The following is a 20,878-nucleotide window of genomic DNA, read 5'->3' on the forward strand; positions in this document are numbered from 1 at the left end:
AAACGTAGCCGTGCAATTCGGATGCTGGTTGTAGTAAATTGCCGGTGTTTTGATTTTTTGCAGTGACCCGTGAGCGAATTTTGATAGAAAACAGAAGAAGGGACGAGGGTGCGTAACGGCATGGTGATCAGGACCGACTAAGCCAGCGATTTGCTTGTGGTGCGTTTGCAAGGTTTGACAACTGCTCAGGGGAATAAATAGTTTTATTTTCTATTTTGGGTGAAATGCATTTCTTCGATTAAGTGCGTTATAGAGCTGTCGGTCATACCGTAAAAATGCTGTTTTTATTTTGTCGTCTGAAGGTCATAATGTGAATATCCCAAGCAGTCTCTCGTCCGGTGTTGTAATCCAGCGCTACGAAAACAGAAAACCGCAATTCCCAAATGCTTACTTTCGCCAGTGGTACCGTCGTTTACTTTAAACGTCTTTTTAAATCGTGTGCTTTTATTTTTTGTGTTATACCGAATCACGTATTAGTTTTGTCTAAGTTGAAAACTATGTTAATGTTCTGACATTGTGAAACTATCGGTAGTTCAACTGGGGTCTGGTATCACCATGGTGGCGTTCCAGAAAGCTGCTATCAAACCAGATTGTCGTGTTATATAGCCTACTGTCCCTAGAAAGAAGTGTATTTCATGCTATTGAAATGTATTTGATTACGCTTTGTAAATGGTTTGGAGTTTTTAAAACCACGGGAGATCTTGTGTTCAGTTTAGCAGAGTTTTCTGTCCTGTAAGATCGTGCGTTTTGGGCTGTTATTATTATAAATATGGTGAGGCATTAAACTATCACGTTTTATAGTTTCTAGTCGTACGAAATTTATGGTAAAATCGTCAGGTAAAATTAGACAACCTTTTTATTTGTATGTACATTTTTCTTGTTTGTAAATATCTTCTCTTAACATATTAAAATGAACGGGATTTTTAATTAGAATCAAGCTAACCAATCAACACATGGGGGACTACCGTCTTTGAAGCCTTATATTAAAAACGCTAGGTTTCATAGCAGTTCATATTGCAGGGGACTTTGTTTTTTTCCACCAAAAAGCCACCCAACCTTAAACATAAGAGTTGAGTTGAACACTCAAAAACGAGTTCCCCAAAACTTCCCAGAAAACAGGAAAAGCAGGAATTAAGCATTAAAGCAAACCATAACAGTTGCAGTTGATCAGTGATCACTGTTGAACGCGTCAGAACTGATCCAGTTTTGCCATAAGGAATGGGTTGAATATTCCCATTCATTGACATGGTTGGAGAGTTTTTCTCCTTGTGCTCCGGATATTCCAGTCGTCCCAGAGACGCACTGGCTAGGTAAATTGGCATCTCAAAATGTCCCTGTGTGCTTGTGTGTCTCTGTTCCATGCTGGACTGCTGTCTCATCCAGGGCGTCGGTCTGTCTTTCACCCTGGGCGTCTGTGACTGGATCTGGTGTTCTCAGGAAGAGGTGGCTGTTGACAGAGGATGGAGGGATGCATCAAGTCAGACTCTCTCTCTTTCCCTTGTGTTTTCAGCCACAAGAAGATGACCCGGTTAAAGGGGGTTTTCCTGACCCTGCTGTTTATTCTGTCTCTCTGCCTGCTGCTGTTCAGTCCTCCTGTGGAGCCTGCTGCTGAATTTGATCCTTATAAGGTTCTGGGGGTCTCCAGGAGCACCAGTCAGGCTGAAATCAAGAAGGTGTATAAACGCCTCGCCAAAGAATGGTGAGAAGCAGATAGAATCAGAATTCCTGCTTATTTAAATTCGCTCATATCTTCGACCCATGTATAGTACCAGCGGTAAAATACAGACTCCGTATTTAATAAGAGAGAGGTTTTTTTTGCCTAAGGCCCCTTCCATCAAATAGAAATACATCCTTGTTGTGTCAATTTTGGCAGGTTGTTCAGCTTTGATTCCTTTCCTGTCCCTGTGGAGAGCCACAGAAAGCCACAGAGCCTTTTGCAGTTGTTGGGCTCTGAACAGAACGGATCGGTCCTTTCCTTCTGCAGACACTGAACTGCCCAGTAAACTTTGACACGGGGCGCTGCAGTTGGCAGGAGTCAGATTCTTGGAGAATTTGCAGCAGCTGATTTAGATCTTGAAAGACAGGTGATTGGGCTTTTTAAAGGTATTATGATCAAACAGATGAGAGCCCGAGGCCACTGTGACTCACAGCTGTCCATCCAATCTCTCTAAAGCCTGGACTTTCTATCCACTGCCTGGATGACAGACGTCTGCAGTCTGCTAGAGCATATTCCTGTAGGATCTAATGTCTGTGTGGCTGGAGGTTTTATTGTAGAGCTGCTGTCACTGCTTACAGATGTAATGTCAGGTACAGATTACAAATATCTGGCAGTTACCTCTGTGTCTGAAACCTGAAATGTACCTGATTGGCTACCTAAATATTACAAAATACCACATATTAAATCTTCATAAGTGCACATGTTGCAGTGTCGAGAGAGTGGCAGACTTTAGCCAGATATAAAAAAAAATGGGTCTTGTGTGTGACACCAATTTAATAAGATAATTTCAAGGAGAGTATCCAAGAGTTAGTCTGAAATATATTCTGCTGCTGCGGTCACAGTGATTAAATTGTCAGCACTGTGACAGTCCTGTCTTTCAAAGACTCCTCAGTGGGATATTGTGGTTTGAGTATGGCTTTTCTCACATTCCTAATACTTTAGGTTAAAGGAAGTCTTTAACGTGTCATTACAAGTACATCCACAATAAACCTCAATACAACTTCTTTTTTGTATTTTCCTTCAAGGCATCCAGATAAGAATAAAAACCCAGAGGCAGAGGATAAGTTTATCAAGATCACAAAGTCCTATGAGGTAATCCCCTTTAACATTTTCTCTCTTGATGACTTTTAAGTGGAAGTTAAAATAAGCTGTCTGACAAACCTACATCTAAAGTACCGGATATAAGATTGCACCTTGGTTATAGCTACTTGGTTATAGCTACAGGTAGTGTAGTGGCATTTGAGTTTTTGGATAATTGGGCGAATTTGGATACTGATTAAATGTAGTCAATACACTTTAAATACACTTTAAGCCGGTGGTACTGTTTTTCTAGGTAGTTGTAGTCCTGGAATCCCAGATATTATGAACCTGGTTCATTCAGTACCGTGGCATAGCTGTCTTGGTGCAACTCTAGAAGAAGAATCGGGTTCACGTCAGATGTTCTTGGGTTTGCTAAAGATAGTCTTTATTGTAAGTTGTATTTTGAAATATTATGGGAATAATTTGAATGGAATTAGTTTAAAATACATGGTGACCAAGGAAGCACTTAGTGATTGTTCTCCATACATTTAAAACAATGTGGAAAATTGATTATAGTGATGGGAAGTAGTACATTGATAGCCTGGAATCTCCAATGAGCTGAGGGAAGACATCCCTGAGTAGTGGCCCTTGAGCAAGCGGACAAGAACACGTGCTGCCTGTTAACACCCACGTTTATGGCTTTTAACCACAGTGATATGGTTCATGTAATAGGAATTGCATAAAAAGTAAACCATATAAATGAGCCTTGATCTTATGCACAAATGATCTAAAATGCACTATAGATATTCCCATCCAGGTGAACACCAAGACGTCTTCTCAGTGTCCAGTGAAAGAGTGCTGGGGCAAAGGCAATGCCTGTAACCGCATGTGTAATGTGGAGGAGATGGTGAACATTATCAGACGCGATGCACCTTTTAATTAAACCGGAGTAAGAACATGTCAGCATACAGTTTACCGAAGCAATTCAAAGGACCAGGTCAAGGAAAATGTCTTGTATTTTAGAGCAGGAATGCATCGTCATGTCATGTCAGCCTTTAGCTCAGTTTTCAACACATTGTTTGAACGAAAGTAGACCCACTACTGAAAGTCGGCGCGTTTCCTCGCATTCAGCCTTTTCTGCCAGATCCCCATGAAATAGAACAGATAGACGATGTTTAAAAGGCATCGTTGAACACCTGTGCCATGTGGCGCCCATGCCTTTCGATCTCTTCCTAGATTCTCTCCAACGAAGAGAAAAGGGCGAACTACGACCGCTTTGGGCAAACGGACGAGAACCAGCCCTACGCCCAGCAGCGGCAGCAGTTCCGCCACTTCCACGACAGCTTCTACTTCGACGAGTCCTTCTTCCAGTTCCCTTTCAACAAAGGCAGCAGGGACTTTGCCGACAGCAAGTACGCGCTGCACTACACGCAGTACATAAACGACATCGTGCCGGACAGCTTCAAGCGGCCATACCTCATCAAGATCACCTCGGACTGGTGCTTCACCTGCATCCACATCGAGCCGGTCTGGAAGGAGACCGTGCAGGAGCTGGAGGCGCTGGGTAAGTTTTATCCCACAAAAAGCATTCCTCTCCTGGGTCCCCCCCAAGGATGTATATTGTCTCCTTTACTCTTGGTTCTATTCACAAACGATCGCAAGAGCTCTCACCACTCGAGACACAGAATCAGATTTGCAGACGACTCTGTCAGTGATAGCCTGCTGCAAGCAAGCAAGCGAGTGGAGCCGCGGACCCATCGTTGATGAGTTTGCCACCTGGTGCGAACAGAACTTCCTCCAGCTAAATGTGTCCAAGACCAAAGACATGATAACTGACTTCAGGAAAAGCACCCCCCCTCCCACCCTAACCTACATCAGGGGAGATTCAGGGGAGCTGGTAGAACAATACAAGTATTTGGGGACTGTCCTGGACTCCAAGCTTAATTTCGAAGCCAATACTGACCTGATCCTCAGTAAAGGTCAACAATATCTTTTTTTCCTACGGAAGCTTAAGTACTTTAAGGTCGATTATTCATTGTTGATTTCATCTGCTGCTCTGGCGACCTGGAATTGAGAAGCAGGAACAAACTGGGCAGCCTGGTGAAAATATGCCAGGTCATTGGTGCTGATCTTCCAGCCCTCTCCTCCATCTGTCATTCAAGTGGTTTGCGTAAAGCAAAATCTATCTGTGACGATCCTTCACACCCCTTGTTTAATAACTTACAGTTACTCCCATCAGAACTCAGATACCGACTCCCCAGCTCCAAAACCAACAGATTCAAGTTCTTATTCATACCTGTAGCCGTATCGTTACTTAACACTTGATCTTCTAGGTAAATATGTATGATTATTGTTGTTCCTGTCGTTTTGTTTTATCCTTCTCTCCATCTGTACGTCAACACTGCTGCTGTAAAACAACTTGCCCCCCCCCCAGGATAATAAAGACTCTCTCCAAATCGGGGGGGAGGCCAACCAAAGTCATTGACGTCTAAAATAGTCACCTGATGAAAAGGAACCTGCTAACCATGCTGGTGGGTCACATGGGGTCATTGCTTCCTTACTGCAGGTGTGGGGATTGGCGTAGTGGATGTCGGTTATGAGCAGCGTCTTGCCAACCACTTGGGGGCACACCGTACCCCATCCATCTTGGGGCTCATCAATGGGAAAGTCACCTTCTTCCACTATGCTGTGGTCCGGGAGCATCTGAGGCAGTTTGTGGAGAACTTGTTGCCGCAGAGACTTGTAGAGAAGGTACGTGCAGCAAGAGCATGCAGATTCTAGACCGATTTGTTGCACATCGTGGAACAAAAAGTAGAAGTTATAGTTACAGCTCTAAGCTGTTCCAGCTGACTGAAGAAGAACACTAAGCTCCGGCCAGTAATGTAATCTCGGAAAATGACGTTTCCCTGTTTAAAGCCTCTTACTAAGAATTGTGTTTTAAATATGTGCAGTATGCCTCCTTCTATGATGTATACATCTTCGTCTTTGGTGCTGATGTTTTTGACTCTCTGCTTGTAGGTAACAGGTAAAAATTACCTCCAGTTCCTGATGGGCTGGTATGAAGAGAACAAGCCCCATGTGCTGTTGTTTGATCAAGTACCTGTGGTGCCTTTATTGTACAAGGTAAATAATGTGTTTTATGTGGTCATCATAGCTCTAAACATCATGAGGTGAAATAGTATAAGTGGGACTGTCCAAATTTCCAGACTGAATTGCGACAACCTGATGTTCAGTGTGTTGGTCTGGCACACACACTCTGCATTTCAGTACCTGGAGGATGCATTCAAGAGGCTGGTCTGTGGTTTCTCTTTAAATTATCTATATGAGATCAAGCTGTTTAGACAAACCAGAGACATCAGAGTGGGGTTGATCAGCCCTGTTAAAACACTGGGAGACCACCCTCTCACTGTATGTTGTGTAAAGTGTGACTGTTTCTTAGCAAAACAAAAAAATTATAAGCCTTTATATAAAGTCCTCCTTGTGTTGTTTTATGTTTTGGTGCAACTTCAAAATCCTTCCCCGGGCTGTCCAGTATTGATTTGTGTGTTCCTAGCGCCAACTACTTAAAATAAAACATGAGCGAGGCACTGTTTGTTTTCAGGTTGCTGCTATTCAAGACTTTGCCTGGATGGCCAAGTGACTGGTTTCCTTTCTGACACCTGCTTTTCACACACAGCTCACGGCGTTTGCCTACAAGGACTTTGTCCGCTTTGGATATGTGGACCAAGGCCTGTCTGAGACTGAGAGCTTGCTCAGACAGTTCAACATCAACAGCTACGCCCCCACCATGCTCCTCTTCAAGGAGAACATTGAGAAACCAGCCGATGTCATTCAGGTACTTTTCTTATTTGTATTGCCACCACACTCTAGAGTCTGGATATTTTTATAGGTTATTAGCTGGCGCTAATTCACGCCTGATACCCGAGAGTGTTGGGAAATCTGATCAGTGAAGTCAATGTCCTTTCACCCATAGAGAAAGCTAGAAAGACTTATTTTTATTTTTGGATGCCTTTATCTCCGAATAATATCCTGTAGGATCTATCAGCTGTCAGAGGTTATTGGTATGAATAACAAGATATTGATATCATATCATTCATATGTAATTAATTTATTGTATGTTATAAGTTATTATTACATATACTGTAATTGATATAATTATTCATATCAATAATATTATATTATCGATGAATAGCACCCTTTGGATGGACACCCTCCCTTTCTAGGTTCAGTTGTATTCAGGAGGAAACGTACCTAGTCTTTTGCTCACTGTATGAGACTTGCTTTTGTTAGACTGGGTGGCCCTGTAGCTTGTGGGAGGACCAGCCCTGGCTAATCAGCAAAGTACAGTATGTAGAAAAGAAATCATGTACAAAGCATGGAGTAAGATGAAGTCTAATAGCACTGGGTAAAATTCCTGCTGTCTGTGTGGAGTTGGTATGTCCCTCCTGTATTTGTGTGGGTTTCTGGTTTCCTCCCACAGTCCAAAGACACGCTTCTGGGATAACTGGCTTCTGTAAAAATCATCCCTGGTGTGAGTGTGTGTTTGTGTCTATGTGTCCTGCGATGGACTGGCGTCTTGTCCAGGGTGTATCCTGCTTGCCTGGTTAGGCTCTGGTTCCCCCTGTGACCCTGCACTGGATTAGAAAATGGATGGATGGATTATGTTTAATAACTCTAATAGTTGCATGGACTGTTAATACTTACTACATGCATTATTTCTAATGGCAAAGTCTACAAATTACCCAATTAAAAAGTCACATTATCCTCTGAAATCCTTGACTTTTTGCCGAAATGGCTGGCTACATTCACTGTCAAAACTGTCAGTGTGGATTAGGAAAACGGCTGGCAAGTGTTCGAAAAACGTATCGACCTGATCTCTCTTTGCTCTTAAGCACAGCAGAAGGGGGACAGGGTGAGAGACGTGTGTGTTGTTTTCTAACATCTCTGATTCTGTCATCAAGTCATCTCAGCAAGACTAGCGCAGATGCACAAACGGTAAATTACTTGTACGGCGTTGTCTATAAGGACTGTGCACAGTATGTCATGTTGAAGGGTATCACCTAGTTTGAAAATATATTGTGCCATATATAAATTCTCCACTTGCTGTTTGTGCATGCCAGTTTTATTGACTTCCTGCTTTCTGTTTTCCATCAGCTCAGACCAAGCAGGCCCCTGTTAGCAGGTGTTTCATTCCCCACCTAATTATTATTCACACTGAAAAGTTTTGCAAATTTTAATCCCTCATCTGTGTTTCCTGTCTGCCAGGCTAGAGGGATGAAGAAACAAATCATCGAGGAATTCATCTCGAACAACAGATTTCTCCTGGTTCCTCGGCTGGTGAACCAGAAGCTGTTTGACGAGCTCTGTCCTGTGAAGCAGTTCCACAGACGGAGAAAGTAAGTATCGCCCTTATTAGCTCAAAGCATACACAAGGCCAAGACTTTGTTAAATGTCTGGTAAATGAAAAAAAAATAAAACAGAGCTGATAAAGCTTCTTATTTGCTATGCAAAGTGATGCTGTTATCTCACACCCATTCAAGGTTTTAACTTATACGAGCTTATTCCGTGATGATTATGATGATGAACAGAGATGGAAAGATTTGAAACTTTTTAATTGTCGGAAATTATTGTGACCCTTTAATTTTAAATGTGTGCTGCTTTTATGCATTTTACTTTAGGTGCATCTTCACAGTTTTTTTTTATTTTAAATAGATGTAAATGCAATTATTAATTGTGGATTTTGGTACCATAAGTCAGCTGTTATTCTGTGCTTTGATGCCAACATTCTGCTTGAAATGAAGTTGTGAATCAGTCCCCCTCCTTGTTCAGGACTTTATCAAGCAACTCAATTACTATGCACTGGTTTTCAGTCAGATCGGGTTTTTTAAATGATTAAAGATAGTAAAAGTATTACTTTTTATAAAAGATGCAAATACCTGATTTGGTATGCTTGGTGCTTAATGCCAAAGTTTGTTTGGAAAGAATTCCTTATCCTACGAAGAGACATTTGCTAAAAAAATAGAATTTGTCTATGCAGAGCTCAATAATATTATAGCGTTGAATGTATTTGCACACTGATGTGACAGGGAAGCGGTGCCTTTTGTTTATTTAGGTCACGATGCATGCTGTTTTAATAAAAACAGGTTAATCGTAGGGCTCAATTGATTGGCTGTTTCTTGACACAATTGTGTAGATACTGTATCCTGCTGATCACTGGTGAAGGGGACTCGTTCACCAGGGGCTACAATGAATTTCTCTCCTTCGCCTCTGCCAACGCAAAGGAGGTTCTGCGGTTTGCCTATGTCTACCAGAAACAGCAGCAGCCCCTGTGTGACGCGCTGCTGAGGGGCAGGGACGGCGCCCCCCCTCAGGTCTGTACGCCTGGACATGACCTTATTTTCAGTCGTGACATAGTTTGTGCTTTCTGTGACCTGCCTCGCACCTGCTGTCTGTCATCCCAGCACAAGGAAGACGGAGGCTGCACACATTGCTCTCGATCTTGCAGTGTCAGGCCGCCTTTTTACACACAGATGAGCTGCGGTCTCCTGATGCAGCTCTTGCTAATAAGACAGCGAGACTGCGGGTTGCTTGACCAGGCGGGGGCTGACAGTGTACTTACCCAAACCCCAGCCGCTGTCAGCCACTTGAGAATCTATCCACTACTGATTATTAGCGTATAGCAGATTCAAAACAATGCTCCCTAGATCATATCAACAACTCTTAGTGGAGCCCATTCATGGATGAACCACTCGGGAATTTCTGTTTTAGAATATCATTATGCTATGTGAATCGGTCTTACTCGTCTCTATTGAAGGCTGAGAAACGCATGATGAAATCGAACGGCGCCTAGATAAGAAGCCAAGTTGGCGAACCGGTAGCCCTCATGAGTGTGTGTGATAAAAGTGTGCTGTGTGATAAACCATCTCACTCTGATGGCTGTCTCATTATTGGTGCATGATCGGCGCAGGATTAGGATTGACTGGAGATGGGCGTGCTGTTGTGTACACAGTGCACAGTGCCAGATAGCATGTGTTGTGTGATGGCTTTGTAACGCGTGCAGCTCTGCAACGTGTCGGGGTTCAGCCATGGTTGATCACAGGCTCCGGAAGCGGAAGCAGCACCACTGCCTAGACTGAGGCAAACTCCACTGTTAAAGAGCCAAAGACCAGCTCCTCTGCCACAGCAGAATTCTCCACTGCCTTGGTTTGAAGCCAAGGCAGTGGAGAATGTTACTTCTGGAACATGTTCACTGCAGTGAACCCCGTTAAATCTCCAAAATGTCAAGTATGTTCTGAAATGATAGCAGTGTGGCTTCGGTCATAGTGCACCAAGCTTCCACTGTCTATTGTGTACAGTAAGGCACACCAGTGAGGGAGCTTTGCTTTTACTGATGGCCCTGAGGGTCATAATGATCATTATGATAAGATCACTTTATTGGCCATATACAATTTCTTGTATTAGGAATTTGTCTTTTCGCATACCCCAGCTTGCTCTCCATGAGACACACAGACAGGGAGAGAAGCTTGGGGTCAGAGCGCTGGGTCAGCCACTTATACCGCATCCCTGGAGCAGCTGGGGTTAAGGGCCTTGCTCAGGGGCCCAACGCAGTAGGATTCCTCTGCCGGCCGCGGGATATGAACCAGCAACCTTCCAGCCACAGGCGCAGATCCAATATGCAATCGCCGCAATAAGAGAAGCAGGTTATCCGTATATGAAGAGAGCTTTAAAAAAGCCACAAATGATTGGAATATCAAATACAGATGTGAAACCCTCCCCAGGTAGCCCCCAGAGGAAGCTCAGTCACTGCTCAGGGCCTTTCCCAACCGCAGTGCCTGCCCTGACACTGGACTAACCCGCAGCACTGAGCTCTGAATGGGCTGCCTTGTTTTTCAGATTGTGATTCTGGAGAGGAGGAACGCGGCGGGGAAGGTTCTGTATAAGCCCGTCACCGGGGGCTGGAATGGCAGCGAGGAAGACAAATACCGGCTTCTGGAGCAGCTGGAGCTGTTGCAGAAGGACCCCTCCATCCTCACCTACGACGCCATGCTCCCCGAGTTAAACAACGAATTTGCATCTGTGAGTCGCTAGAATAGGGTCCTTTATTGCTTATAAAAACTCCCCTGAAGCTCAGCAGATATGAGCCTGGTCAGTACCTGGATGGGAAAAACTGCTAGAAGAGGTGTACCTCCAGTAGGAGGTTCTCAACCTGCGGTCTGTGTGGGTCCTAATGCTCCAGTATAGTGACGGGGACACTAGACTGTAAAAAGATGCCATCCTTTGGATGAGATGTTAAACCGAGGCCCTGACTCTCTGTGGTCCCAGGGTGTTTCTTGAAAAGAGTAGGGGTGTTACCATGGCGTTCTGGCCAAAATTCCCATTGGCCCTTACCAATCATGCCCTTGTAATAATCCCCACCTAGGAATTGGCTTCATCATTCTGTTCTTTTCCCCACTGATACTAGATGATGTGTGGTGAGCGTACAGTATACAGTAGTTGCTGTTGCATCATCCAGGTGGGGTACACATTGGGGGCGGTGGAGTGGAGTCCCCATTACCTGTAAAGTGCTTTGAGTGGAGTGTCCAGAAAAGCGCTATATAAGTGTAAGGAATTATTATAAATGCTGCTGTTTCAGACAGACAACTCTCTTGTATAATATCACCCATACATCCATTTTCTAACGGCTTTTTCCAATTCAGGCACAAAGCAGGATACACCCTGGATGGGACGCCAGTCCATTGCAGGGCACTCACAGGCACAGACAAGCACACACTCACACCAGGGTCAATTTTCTCAGAAGCCAAATAACCTACCAGTATGTTTTTGGATTGTGGGAAGAAACCAGCACACCCAGAGGAAACTCACGCAAATGCAGAGAGAACATACAAACTCCACACAGACAGTCTCCCGGGTCTGGAATTGAACCCAGAGCCCCAGCTCTGTGAGGTAGCAGTATTAACCACTGTCCCGAAAAAATATCATTCAGTGTAGTGCACGTACAGCATAGTCCTGTTTCATATTTTCACACTACTAGTTTGATAATAAATTGCTCATTTATTTTTTGACAAAGCAAAATGTCTTCAAGAAAAAAGTAAATGCAAGAGACCTTGACTTACCCCCCTTGAAAAATGTTTTGCATTAAATCTTGAATTCTTTTGTATTTTCTTTAATAGCCACATATTGAGATGATAGAAAATAGGTATTTTACTTATCCGTATTAGTTGCTGTTCCTTAAGGTATACAAGCTACTTAAGAACTCGGTGGATCCTTAATTTTTCTATTTTTAAAAAGTGTCCTAAGTGCACTGTAATAAATATTAATTTCACATGTCAGACTTGATATAATGTTGCTGTAAGGACATTGTCAATCATTGCTATTTTATCATATAATTTTTATAGTGCTGTTATTGGAATAAATGCAAATTTTATTCTGTGTTATTTTTGATCTGCAGAAACTCATGTAAGCAAAGACAAGAAGACACATTGTAGTGTTATTTTGGCAAGTAAAGGGACAAACGTTATAAAGTTAAATGGGAACAAATGCAGAAGAATAATGTTATTTTATCATTTTCAGATGTTTCTCATTCGGTGGATGTATACAGCCTATGATTACCTGGCACAGATCGGTGATGATCTTCTCCACAATAACTGGTATGTTATTCAGATTCTCATTGTTATGAAAAGGAGGAAGTTCTTCAGTATTCATAGCAATAATCAGTCTTCATTGCTGTCTTTACTAGAGTATGAACTATGAAAATGAACTGTAAAAATATTAAGCCAGCTATATTTTAACAGTATTCCACAGTTTCCTTCCTTTATTTTCAGGACTTCATTATGTGCTGTGATATTTTAATGTAAAAACAGATAATTGGTCCAGTCATTTTACACCGAATTCCTATTTTACATGATACCTGTGACAGCTCTGCATGATACACGATACATTAGGATGTTAACTGTGCCCACAATTTAGAAATAACTAACTTTAAGTGAAGAAATTGTTTGTACCTTAGTGGTTACCGCTTAAGATACGTATTTATAAAACAGCATATAAATAAGAGTAGTTAAAGGAATGGCAAAACCAGTGACCATCTTATAACAAATCTCCCATCGGGAGCAGAAGTTCAGTGAAAAATGAACATTGAACAGTGGGAAAATAGCATTTTGACAATATTATATGGCTATAACCCATTTCAAAACCTAATGAAAATCTTCAGATTTGAAGCATATAATTCTGTGTTCATAAATAGGTGCTGAAATAAATGATCAATGATCCGACATGATCCATAGTACAGAATTCCAGCATGGCTGTGAAGGTTTAAATGCAGTGTGCTGCCCCACTCTGCAGTTTGTCAGTTCTTTTATAGCTTGTCCAATCCATTTTTAGCTCTGTGCTCACATTACACCCAGCCTGGCAGCTGGAGCTAGAGACAAGTGGGCTGAATTTAATCTGTCACAATGTTCCTGCCTTTCCAGAACGATTTTATTTGTCCCAGAACAGAGCCTGTAATAATTGCCCTCTCGCCTTGATTCAAATATAAACCCCTGTAGGAATTGATAGTGTAAATATATGTAACCTACAGTAGGAATGGTTGAAATTAGGAGGAGACCATTTGTTCGATGTAGTCTGTTTGGTAGTTTGTGGTTAGTTCATCCAAGGATCTCATCCATCTGTTGCTTGAAAAAAGCTAGGATAGTGGCTTCAATTATGTGGCTGGTAGCTTGTTCCATACTCCCACAACCCTTTGTGTAAAGAAGGGCCTCCTGGTCTCAATTTCATACGTAGCTTACAATTGTATTTTCTGGTTCATGTTTGACTGTTCATTGTGAAGAAGGCTGCTGGGTGGACTTGGTCAGTGTCTTGGAGGACAGCGAGTACTTGGATCAGGTCCTCTCTGGTCTTCTCTGGTCAGGACTCAAGGCTCAGTTTCTTCCACCTGTCCGTGCAGGACATTCCCTTCAGCTCTTCCCAAGGAGAAGTCTTAGGGCTTGAAGCTCTAATTGTGCTCCGTACAAAAATGTGTCAGGACAAGCCAGTTATCACTTGAATAGTCTTCTAGGCTTGCAGGCTTTTCTTTTCAGGACTAAAAATGTTCCTTCAACCTGTTGGTGAAAAAACTATCTGAAGTGGACCTGATGTTTAAGCTTCAGTGTTAAAATTGAACATTTAAGAAAATCAAATTTGATATGATCTGCTGATTGCATACATTTTTCTGACAGACCGACTATCCCCGTGTGAAGCCTGTTTTTGTCCGTTGTCCTGAGACATCTCTTTATCTGTTTTCCCTAACGAGCTGCTCTGTGCTGTTTGCAGGCGCGAGATGATGCCCCTGTTATCCTTGATATTCTCGGCGCTCTTCATCTTGTTTGGCACAGTTATCATTCAGGCCTTCAGGTGAGCAGGATCGTCTCTCGCAGTTTCGCTTCAGGCCGGATGTGACTTAGCCCCCCCATCTTTGTTTACGGACATATTTTATTTCAGCGACTCAAGTGAAGACAAACAGCCGAAGCCCAAGGCGAAGGAAAACGCACAAAAGCCCGAAAACGGATCCCCCAGCAGTGCAAACCAGTCCAGGTATGATCCCCTCACATACAGTATGTTCCCTTCAGCCAGTCATAATAACCAATGGAATATTGGAGCATGTTGCTTACCAGTCTTACAAAGAGTGCGGCTCTAGCATAACAACGATGGGCGGAGCAGTGGCTCTGTGGCTCAGGATCTGCGCCTGTGGCTGGAAGGTTGCCGGTTCAAATCCCGTAGCCGGCAGAGGAATCCTACTCCGTTGGGCCCCTGAGCAAAGCCCTTAACCCCAACTGCTCCAGGGGCGCCGTATAAATGGCTGACCCTGCGCTCTGACCCCAAGCTTCTCTCTCCCTGTCTGTGTGTCTCATGGAGAACAAGCTGGGGTCTGCGAAAAGACAAATTCCTAATGCAGGAAATTGTATTTGGCCAATAAAGTGATCTTAACAAAATCTCTACCAAATAATGAAAGGTCTTTGAAAGTGTGGTTGTCCATTGTCAATCGTTCCATGTGGCAAGTGGTCTTTAAGGCTGGATGTGCTCAAAGTCCCTCCAGGCCTCCTGGGAGGGACCACTTGCAGTTGTCCATTGCATTTCTCTAAACCTGTCCTGGCTCTGAAACTGCGGTTCAAAACGAAACTGCACCTTCCAAAGATATACTGGTAAGTTGAATGGCTTTTGAGAAAACTGGCCTGAGGTGTCAGTGTGTGGGTCTGTGTGTGCCTTGCGATAGACTGGCGTCCCATCCAGGGTGTGTCTTGCTTTGCGCCCATTCTTTGCTGGGATAGGCTCCAGCTCCCCCCCCGCAACTGTGATCTGGGAACAAAGAACAGAATTTTAATTATGGTAGCTGCAATGCTGGCGGTTCTGTGCTGGATGATGTGGGTCAGAAGATCATGTCTCAGGTTCACCTGCAGATCTACAGAAAGGCAGGCTGTCAGTCTGTCACTCGTGCAGCAAACCTGACGGTGGAGTCTGCCTTGAGTAAGTCAAACGATTTGATCATTTTGATTGAAGTACTGGATGTTGAAATCTGCAGAAAGAAAGAAAGCACTTTGCCATAGAGGCTCAGGTCTTGTTGATTCTTTCTTGACACAGTTTGCAGTAAATGTATATGGATTTAATTTAGAAAAAAATAATTTGCAATGAAATGCTCCTTAGTTAAAAAGAGATGCATTTAATATGAGTTGGAAATCAGATGTTGCTTTGCTTTTTGCAGTCGGCCGCCAAAGAAGAACTTTGTGGAAGTGACTGAGCTGACTGACATCACGTACACCAGCAATCTGGTCCGTCTGAGGCCAGGGCACATCAATGTGGTCCTGGTACTAACGAATGCCTCGAAGAATGTCCTGCTCAGCAAGTTTGCTAAAGAAGTTTACTCTTTCACTGGGTGAGCCTCATTTCCCCTGTACTGAGCTGTGACCATAAACAGCAGTTCAAAATAACCCAAAGCAAAAGTGCATTACATCTGCATGGTCTTCTGCGTGATCTTGGATGTTAGCTGCATTTGTCAAATGAATGTGCTTCTGGGTAGATGCGCGTTATCTGTCCTCGCTGACTCTTCCCACTAAATGATTTGTGTCAGTTTTTCCAAAGCGGTTTATCGCACAACGAAGAGACAGTACCCTGTAAACAATCTGAGTAACAATACCATACTTCCTAACCAAACATCTGCTGATTGAGCTTTTTTGCGATGAATGTTGGCATCTATGCACAGATAACTTAATGGTTGCATAATGTTGCTGGTTCTCTAAAGAAAATAATATTGTGCTCATGCCAAGTTTAACTGATAGAAGCATTTATCAGCAGAGCATGCTTTTGGGTGTTGGCGGCACAGTGGCACAGTGGTTAGCAATGGTGTCTCATAGAACCGGGGTTCTGGGTTCAATTCCTGACCTGGGGTGTGTGGAGTTTGTATGTTCACGTGGGTTTTTTCATGCTCCGTATCTGTATGTCCCCTGCAATGGATTAGTGTCCCGCCCAGGGTGTACCCCGCCTTGAGCCCGTAGCTTGCTGGGATGAGCTCCGGCTCCCCCACGCCTCTGAATTGGGAGAAGTGGTTAGAAGATGGATGGGGGGATGTTTTATCTGTGTCTGTTTCTGAACCATGTTCCCGGCAGGAGCCTCACGTTGCACTTCTCCTTCCTGAACGTGGACAAGCACAGCGAGTGGATGGACGCTCTGCTGGACGTCGCGCCCGATGCCCTGCAGATGGACAGCGACGAAGACGACGACGGCGCCCGCAAGGCGGACTACACCGGCTTCGTGCTGGCGCTCAACGGCCACAAGAAGTACTTTTGCCTGTTCAAGCCCGTCTACACCGGGGAGGAGGGCGACGGCGGTGGAGGCGGTGGCAGGTCGTCGTCGGAGGAGGGCAGGCCGAGGTCTGGCGCCAAGGACGAGCCGCGGAAGCACATCCCACACTCCCGCTCCGCCTCCACCCTGCAGATCCACCACAAACTGGACAGGCTGGGCCTGTGGATGGAGCGCCTGATGGAAGGGACCCTGCCCAGGCACTACATCCCGGCCTGGCCCGGGCTGGAGAAGATCACCCCCGCAAAATAACGCCCCTTATGGGAATAACAATAACACCGGGGCCTGCAAGTGCAAACTGAATTGAGATTCCTTAGTTTCCGAGCGTGGGTGTCCTGTAAAGAACAGAAAGAAAATGCCCCAGTATGTGGTGCACTGGAGGAGGAGATGTACATAGCCTACACCGTCCCCTCCTTAGATTTTCAGCAACTGTCATGTGGAGGTCAAAACCCTTCTGCCTATACTGCTATGGCTGGCATGTCTCCATTCATTTATTTTTTTGTCCTAATGCTTTAGTTTTCAAACTGTGGAATAGTTGTCTCCTGAAACGCTCACCCTTTCTGACATCTCACTGGAGAGGACAGTGGGTGTGTTTTAACCAGATTTTCATACGATGCGACAGATTTTAAGGTCCCCCCCCCCCCAGTTGACAAAATCAGGCGATGTCCTTAGTGATTCTCATTTCAAAGGGTAATGTAACAACGTTTCCCTTAACGTTTTTCAGTTTTGCTGCTGCCTGATGTTTTATCAAAACAGCTGACGCAACTACTCCAACCCCAGGCTGTCAAATGTATAGGTCTCGTAGCCCAGTTGTCCATGGCTGAATTGGGTTTTATTATGCAAGCAATTTGAAAATGCTCAAGGTGACTTTCTGGCAGCCTTATTTGTAACTGTTTTGAAGGAAGGGCTTCCTTTAAGTTATCCTATGTAAAAAGAAAACTTGGAAGACCAACGGGAGAATGACAAGTCAAAACAATAGAGGAGAAGGCCACATCCGTGAGTTTCTGATCAGTTCCAATCGAACTGGAACTAAACGCTCGTCTCTGTCTTAACCAACGTCTCTTAGGAGGTTTCAGTGGAGCGATCAGATGCCCAAGAAATTGCTCATTAAGAGAGCCATTGAACCAGTAAGACGGAAAACCCCAAAAAACTGTGCTTCTCTTCTAAACATGAGAACATTACAGAGTTTTGTTTTAAACACTGGTGTATACATTTCTGGAAAAAAACAAAGTGATTTTCTTGATGCGTTACCCAACTGGACTCTGGTTCAGCTTACACCTTCCTGATAGAAAACATTTTTTTTTTCTCAGTTTATAAAAGACAACATGAAAGGAAATTCAAAAAATATGTTGGTGTAAAACAGTTTTTGAACTGAGCTCTCAGCAAGACTTGACTGAACCGTGGTTATTAGACAATGAAGTGAGAAGTGGAAATGAAAGCACTGGGTATGATATAAGGAATATAAGATTAAGACATGTGTAGTAATATATTTAACCCTCAGAAGTATATTTACCCGTGCTGTAGAATATGCATTGACAGCTGTATCCAAAATGGAGTCATGTAGCGAAGACAAAATCACCCCGAATGCAGATAAATTCAATACCTGCTGGCGGAATTTTCATTGAGCAGAAAAAGAGAGCTCCAGCAAACAAAAATCCAATTAAAGCAAGGGGATTATAATTAATGTAAGATCAGAATTTTAATTTGATCTGGGCTTTAATTAAAAATGGCTTGCACTACTTCATTGAATACATTGCCACAGAGGAGATCGGAATTTAAAGAGATATTGGTTTTGTATTTGAAGTCAAGCATGCTGATTAAGTCTGAACCAAACCAAGCCCATCGGATTCTTTTTACCAAAACTCTGCTCCCAGCCACTCTTCTGCCAGCGTTTGACAAGACCAGTGGTGATTTTAACCAATTGCTTGGTAAACCATCTAGTTTTGCGTAAAGGTTGGTTTAATTCATCCATTTTTTCCTCTGCACTTATGAAAATACTTACTAGCTTTTTCAATGTTTTATTCTGCTCAAATCCAAACCATGGAAAATGTTGTATGTTGTCAGAGGTAATGTTAACTGTAATAGGTAAGGTTCATATTTAATTCTGTAGACTTTGAATTCTCAGTTTGTGTACCATGTAACAAATTTAGTTTTTCCACTGACCAGCATGACATTTATTATAGGCTTTCTGATATAGGTGACCTTGATCACAGGCACTTCTTTGGCATTATATAGTGAGGCCATTCAGTTACCCATGAAGTAGAAAGACACGAGTTACAATGTAAATAGATTAGACATGCTTTAGACATTAGACAAACAATACTCAAATAAAAGGGACAAGCTTTGTAACCATGCATTATATTTTCAATTAGACATAACTTCCCTAGTGTATGAAAAGCATACAGTAAGTTGTATGCTATGAAATCTGAGGAAGGTATACATTGAACTAGTTAGATTGACTACATTGGCTTCTGAATTGCACAGCCTATAGAGATGGCAGTTACTAACAGCCAACAATCGCTGTAGTTCAGAATTGTATTTATTTTACATACATTTACTGTGTCGGCATGTTCTTCAGAAGCACCCAAGTACTGAGACGACCATATCTTTTTTTATTGTATGTTGGACACTTGCCAGTTTGTTTTTTTAAGTCGAGTACTACAGCGCAGGATAAGACATTTGCCTACAAAAAGATGCAAGGGACATTCAAATGTTTTCCATATTAGAGCATATCATGATTGAAACGTGGATTAACTGGTTTAACAGTGCTCTTTAACATCAGCACACCTTTGATCTGATCTTTTGAAAATGTTTTGAGTTGTCCAACCCTCCAGGAAGTCTGTTTTCTGAAAAACGCCCTCAGCTGACAATGTAGCTTTCAAGCGCCAAAATGGGCAAAGAGACAGTGGGACACTAATAGTCCGTTTGGTTGCTGCAAGTTTAGCCAAATTGTCTTGCAAGGTCTTGCAAGATCAGGGACTGTGCACTGCCGAATTAGTGCAGCTGTGTTTCAATATTATACAAGTGTGTGACAAAGCCTTTTGAAATCCTGTACTAATACTGATTAAAGTTCACAGTCGGCTGAGCTGCAACACTGATGGACACCTGCTTGTTCCCCCCGATTCCATCGACAGAAATTTGGGTTGTAATTTGATGGAAGCCTATTGGCCGGCGGGGTATCGCAGTGGTCAGCATTGCTGCCTCGCGGTTCAGTTCTTGACCTGGGTTACTGTCTGGGGGGAGTTTGTATGTTCTCCCTGTGTTTGCGTAGGTTCTCTCCAGGTGCCCCGGTTGCCTCCCGCAGTCCAAAGGCTTACTGGTATGTTCATTGGCTTCTGGGAAAATTTGCCCTGGCGTGAATGTGTTTGTATCAGTGTGTACCCTGCACAGGACTGGTGTCCCATCCGGGGTATACCCTGCCTTGTGACCATTGCATGCTGTGATAGACTCCAGATCCCCCACAACACTGTAAAGAGGTTAGTAAATGGATGGATGAAAGCTTACTGGAAACATTCCAATGCCAGATGCAGAGAAAAGAGAAAGTAATAAACTCTGTCTTTAACACAGTTTAATAATGCTGCTGATCACATGTAGTACAAAGCGATTTTTTTTTTCGTTGGATTAAATTGTGTTGTATGCTGCTGTTTTAAATATTGGCTGGCGGAGCGCTAAATTTAAGTAAATCAATACAGAATAGGTAGAGGATCTTCCCCAATAATATAACAAAGTGAAGGAAAGCTGATTTAACTACACATATTATTTTATTTAAACTGTACATATGTCTTGTATATAAATAGGTTGTGCTGTGGTTTATAAATGTTGCATTAATGTTCTGTAACAATAATAAAGTTGATTTTTTAAACTTTTTTTGGTGGATGAAGGTGTTGTTGGCAGTTGGTTTAACTGGATCCCGTAGACCGTGTTGGCACTTCATGAAATCGTGAAGTTTCACATTTCAGTGTCCCACACAGAAAGGCCTGGGAGTCTAAGTTTAGAGATGTTCAAAAACATCTGCTTAAGTGTTATTTTGAGATGGTCTGTGCTCTTGAGGAAGAAACACAATTCAATTAAAATAACTTCTGTTTCTTTTCCTCAGAAGAGTTTAGGATGGATGTTTCACAGTAAAATAAGAGCGAATATTTGATTAATCTGATAGCTAATCCTCATCCTAAAGAGGAAAATCAATCTTGTCCTATATTAATAGTAGACTACCCACCTTGTAAAATACTCAATCCTCCACTTTACAGTTTCATGTTTCTGCTACCAAGGAGAAACAAGGTTTGTGTAAGTATAATAAAGTAAATTAAAAAATAA

The 20,878-nt window shown here is 43.0% G+C and overlaps 1 protein-coding gene across 2 annotated transcripts; it reads left to right on the forward strand.

The window, feature by feature from the left end:
* The first annotated feature begins 41 nt into the window (after positions 1–41).
* dnajc16 (DnaJ heat shock protein family (Hsp40) member C16) lies at positions 42–20,428 on the forward strand. 2 transcript variants are annotated; one of them, XM_088938340.1, is made up of 15 exons: positions 42–159; positions 1,511–1,699; positions 2,743–2,809; positions 3,974–4,301; positions 5,304–5,488; positions 5,756–5,860; positions 6,414–6,572; positions 8,003–8,133; positions 8,931–9,108; positions 10,631–10,813; positions 12,308–12,384; positions 14,045–14,125; positions 14,213–14,305; positions 15,471–15,641; positions 16,372–20,428. In XM_088938340.1, exons 2-15 carry the CDS (start codon positions 1,521–1,523, stop codon positions 16,814–16,816), a joined length of 2,382 nt encoding a protein of 793 aa, XP_088794466.1. In that variant the 5' UTR covers positions 42–159; positions 1,511–1,520; the 3' UTR covers positions 16,817–20,428. The 2 variants fall into 2 exon arrangements, with proteins under 2 accessions (XP_088794466.1, XP_088794467.1); XM_088938341.1 differs by having other exon boundaries at positions 92–108.
* The last annotated feature ends 450 nt before the right edge of the window (positions 20,429–20,878 follow it).

Source organism: Atractosteus spatula, chromosome 20, assembly GCF_055471065.1.
Source record: "Atractosteus spatula isolate fAtrSpa1 chromosome 20, fAtrSpa1.hap1, whole genome shotgun sequence".
Classification (NCBI taxonomy): Eukaryota; Metazoa; Chordata; class Actinopteri; order Semionotiformes; family Lepisosteidae; genus Atractosteus; species Atractosteus spatula.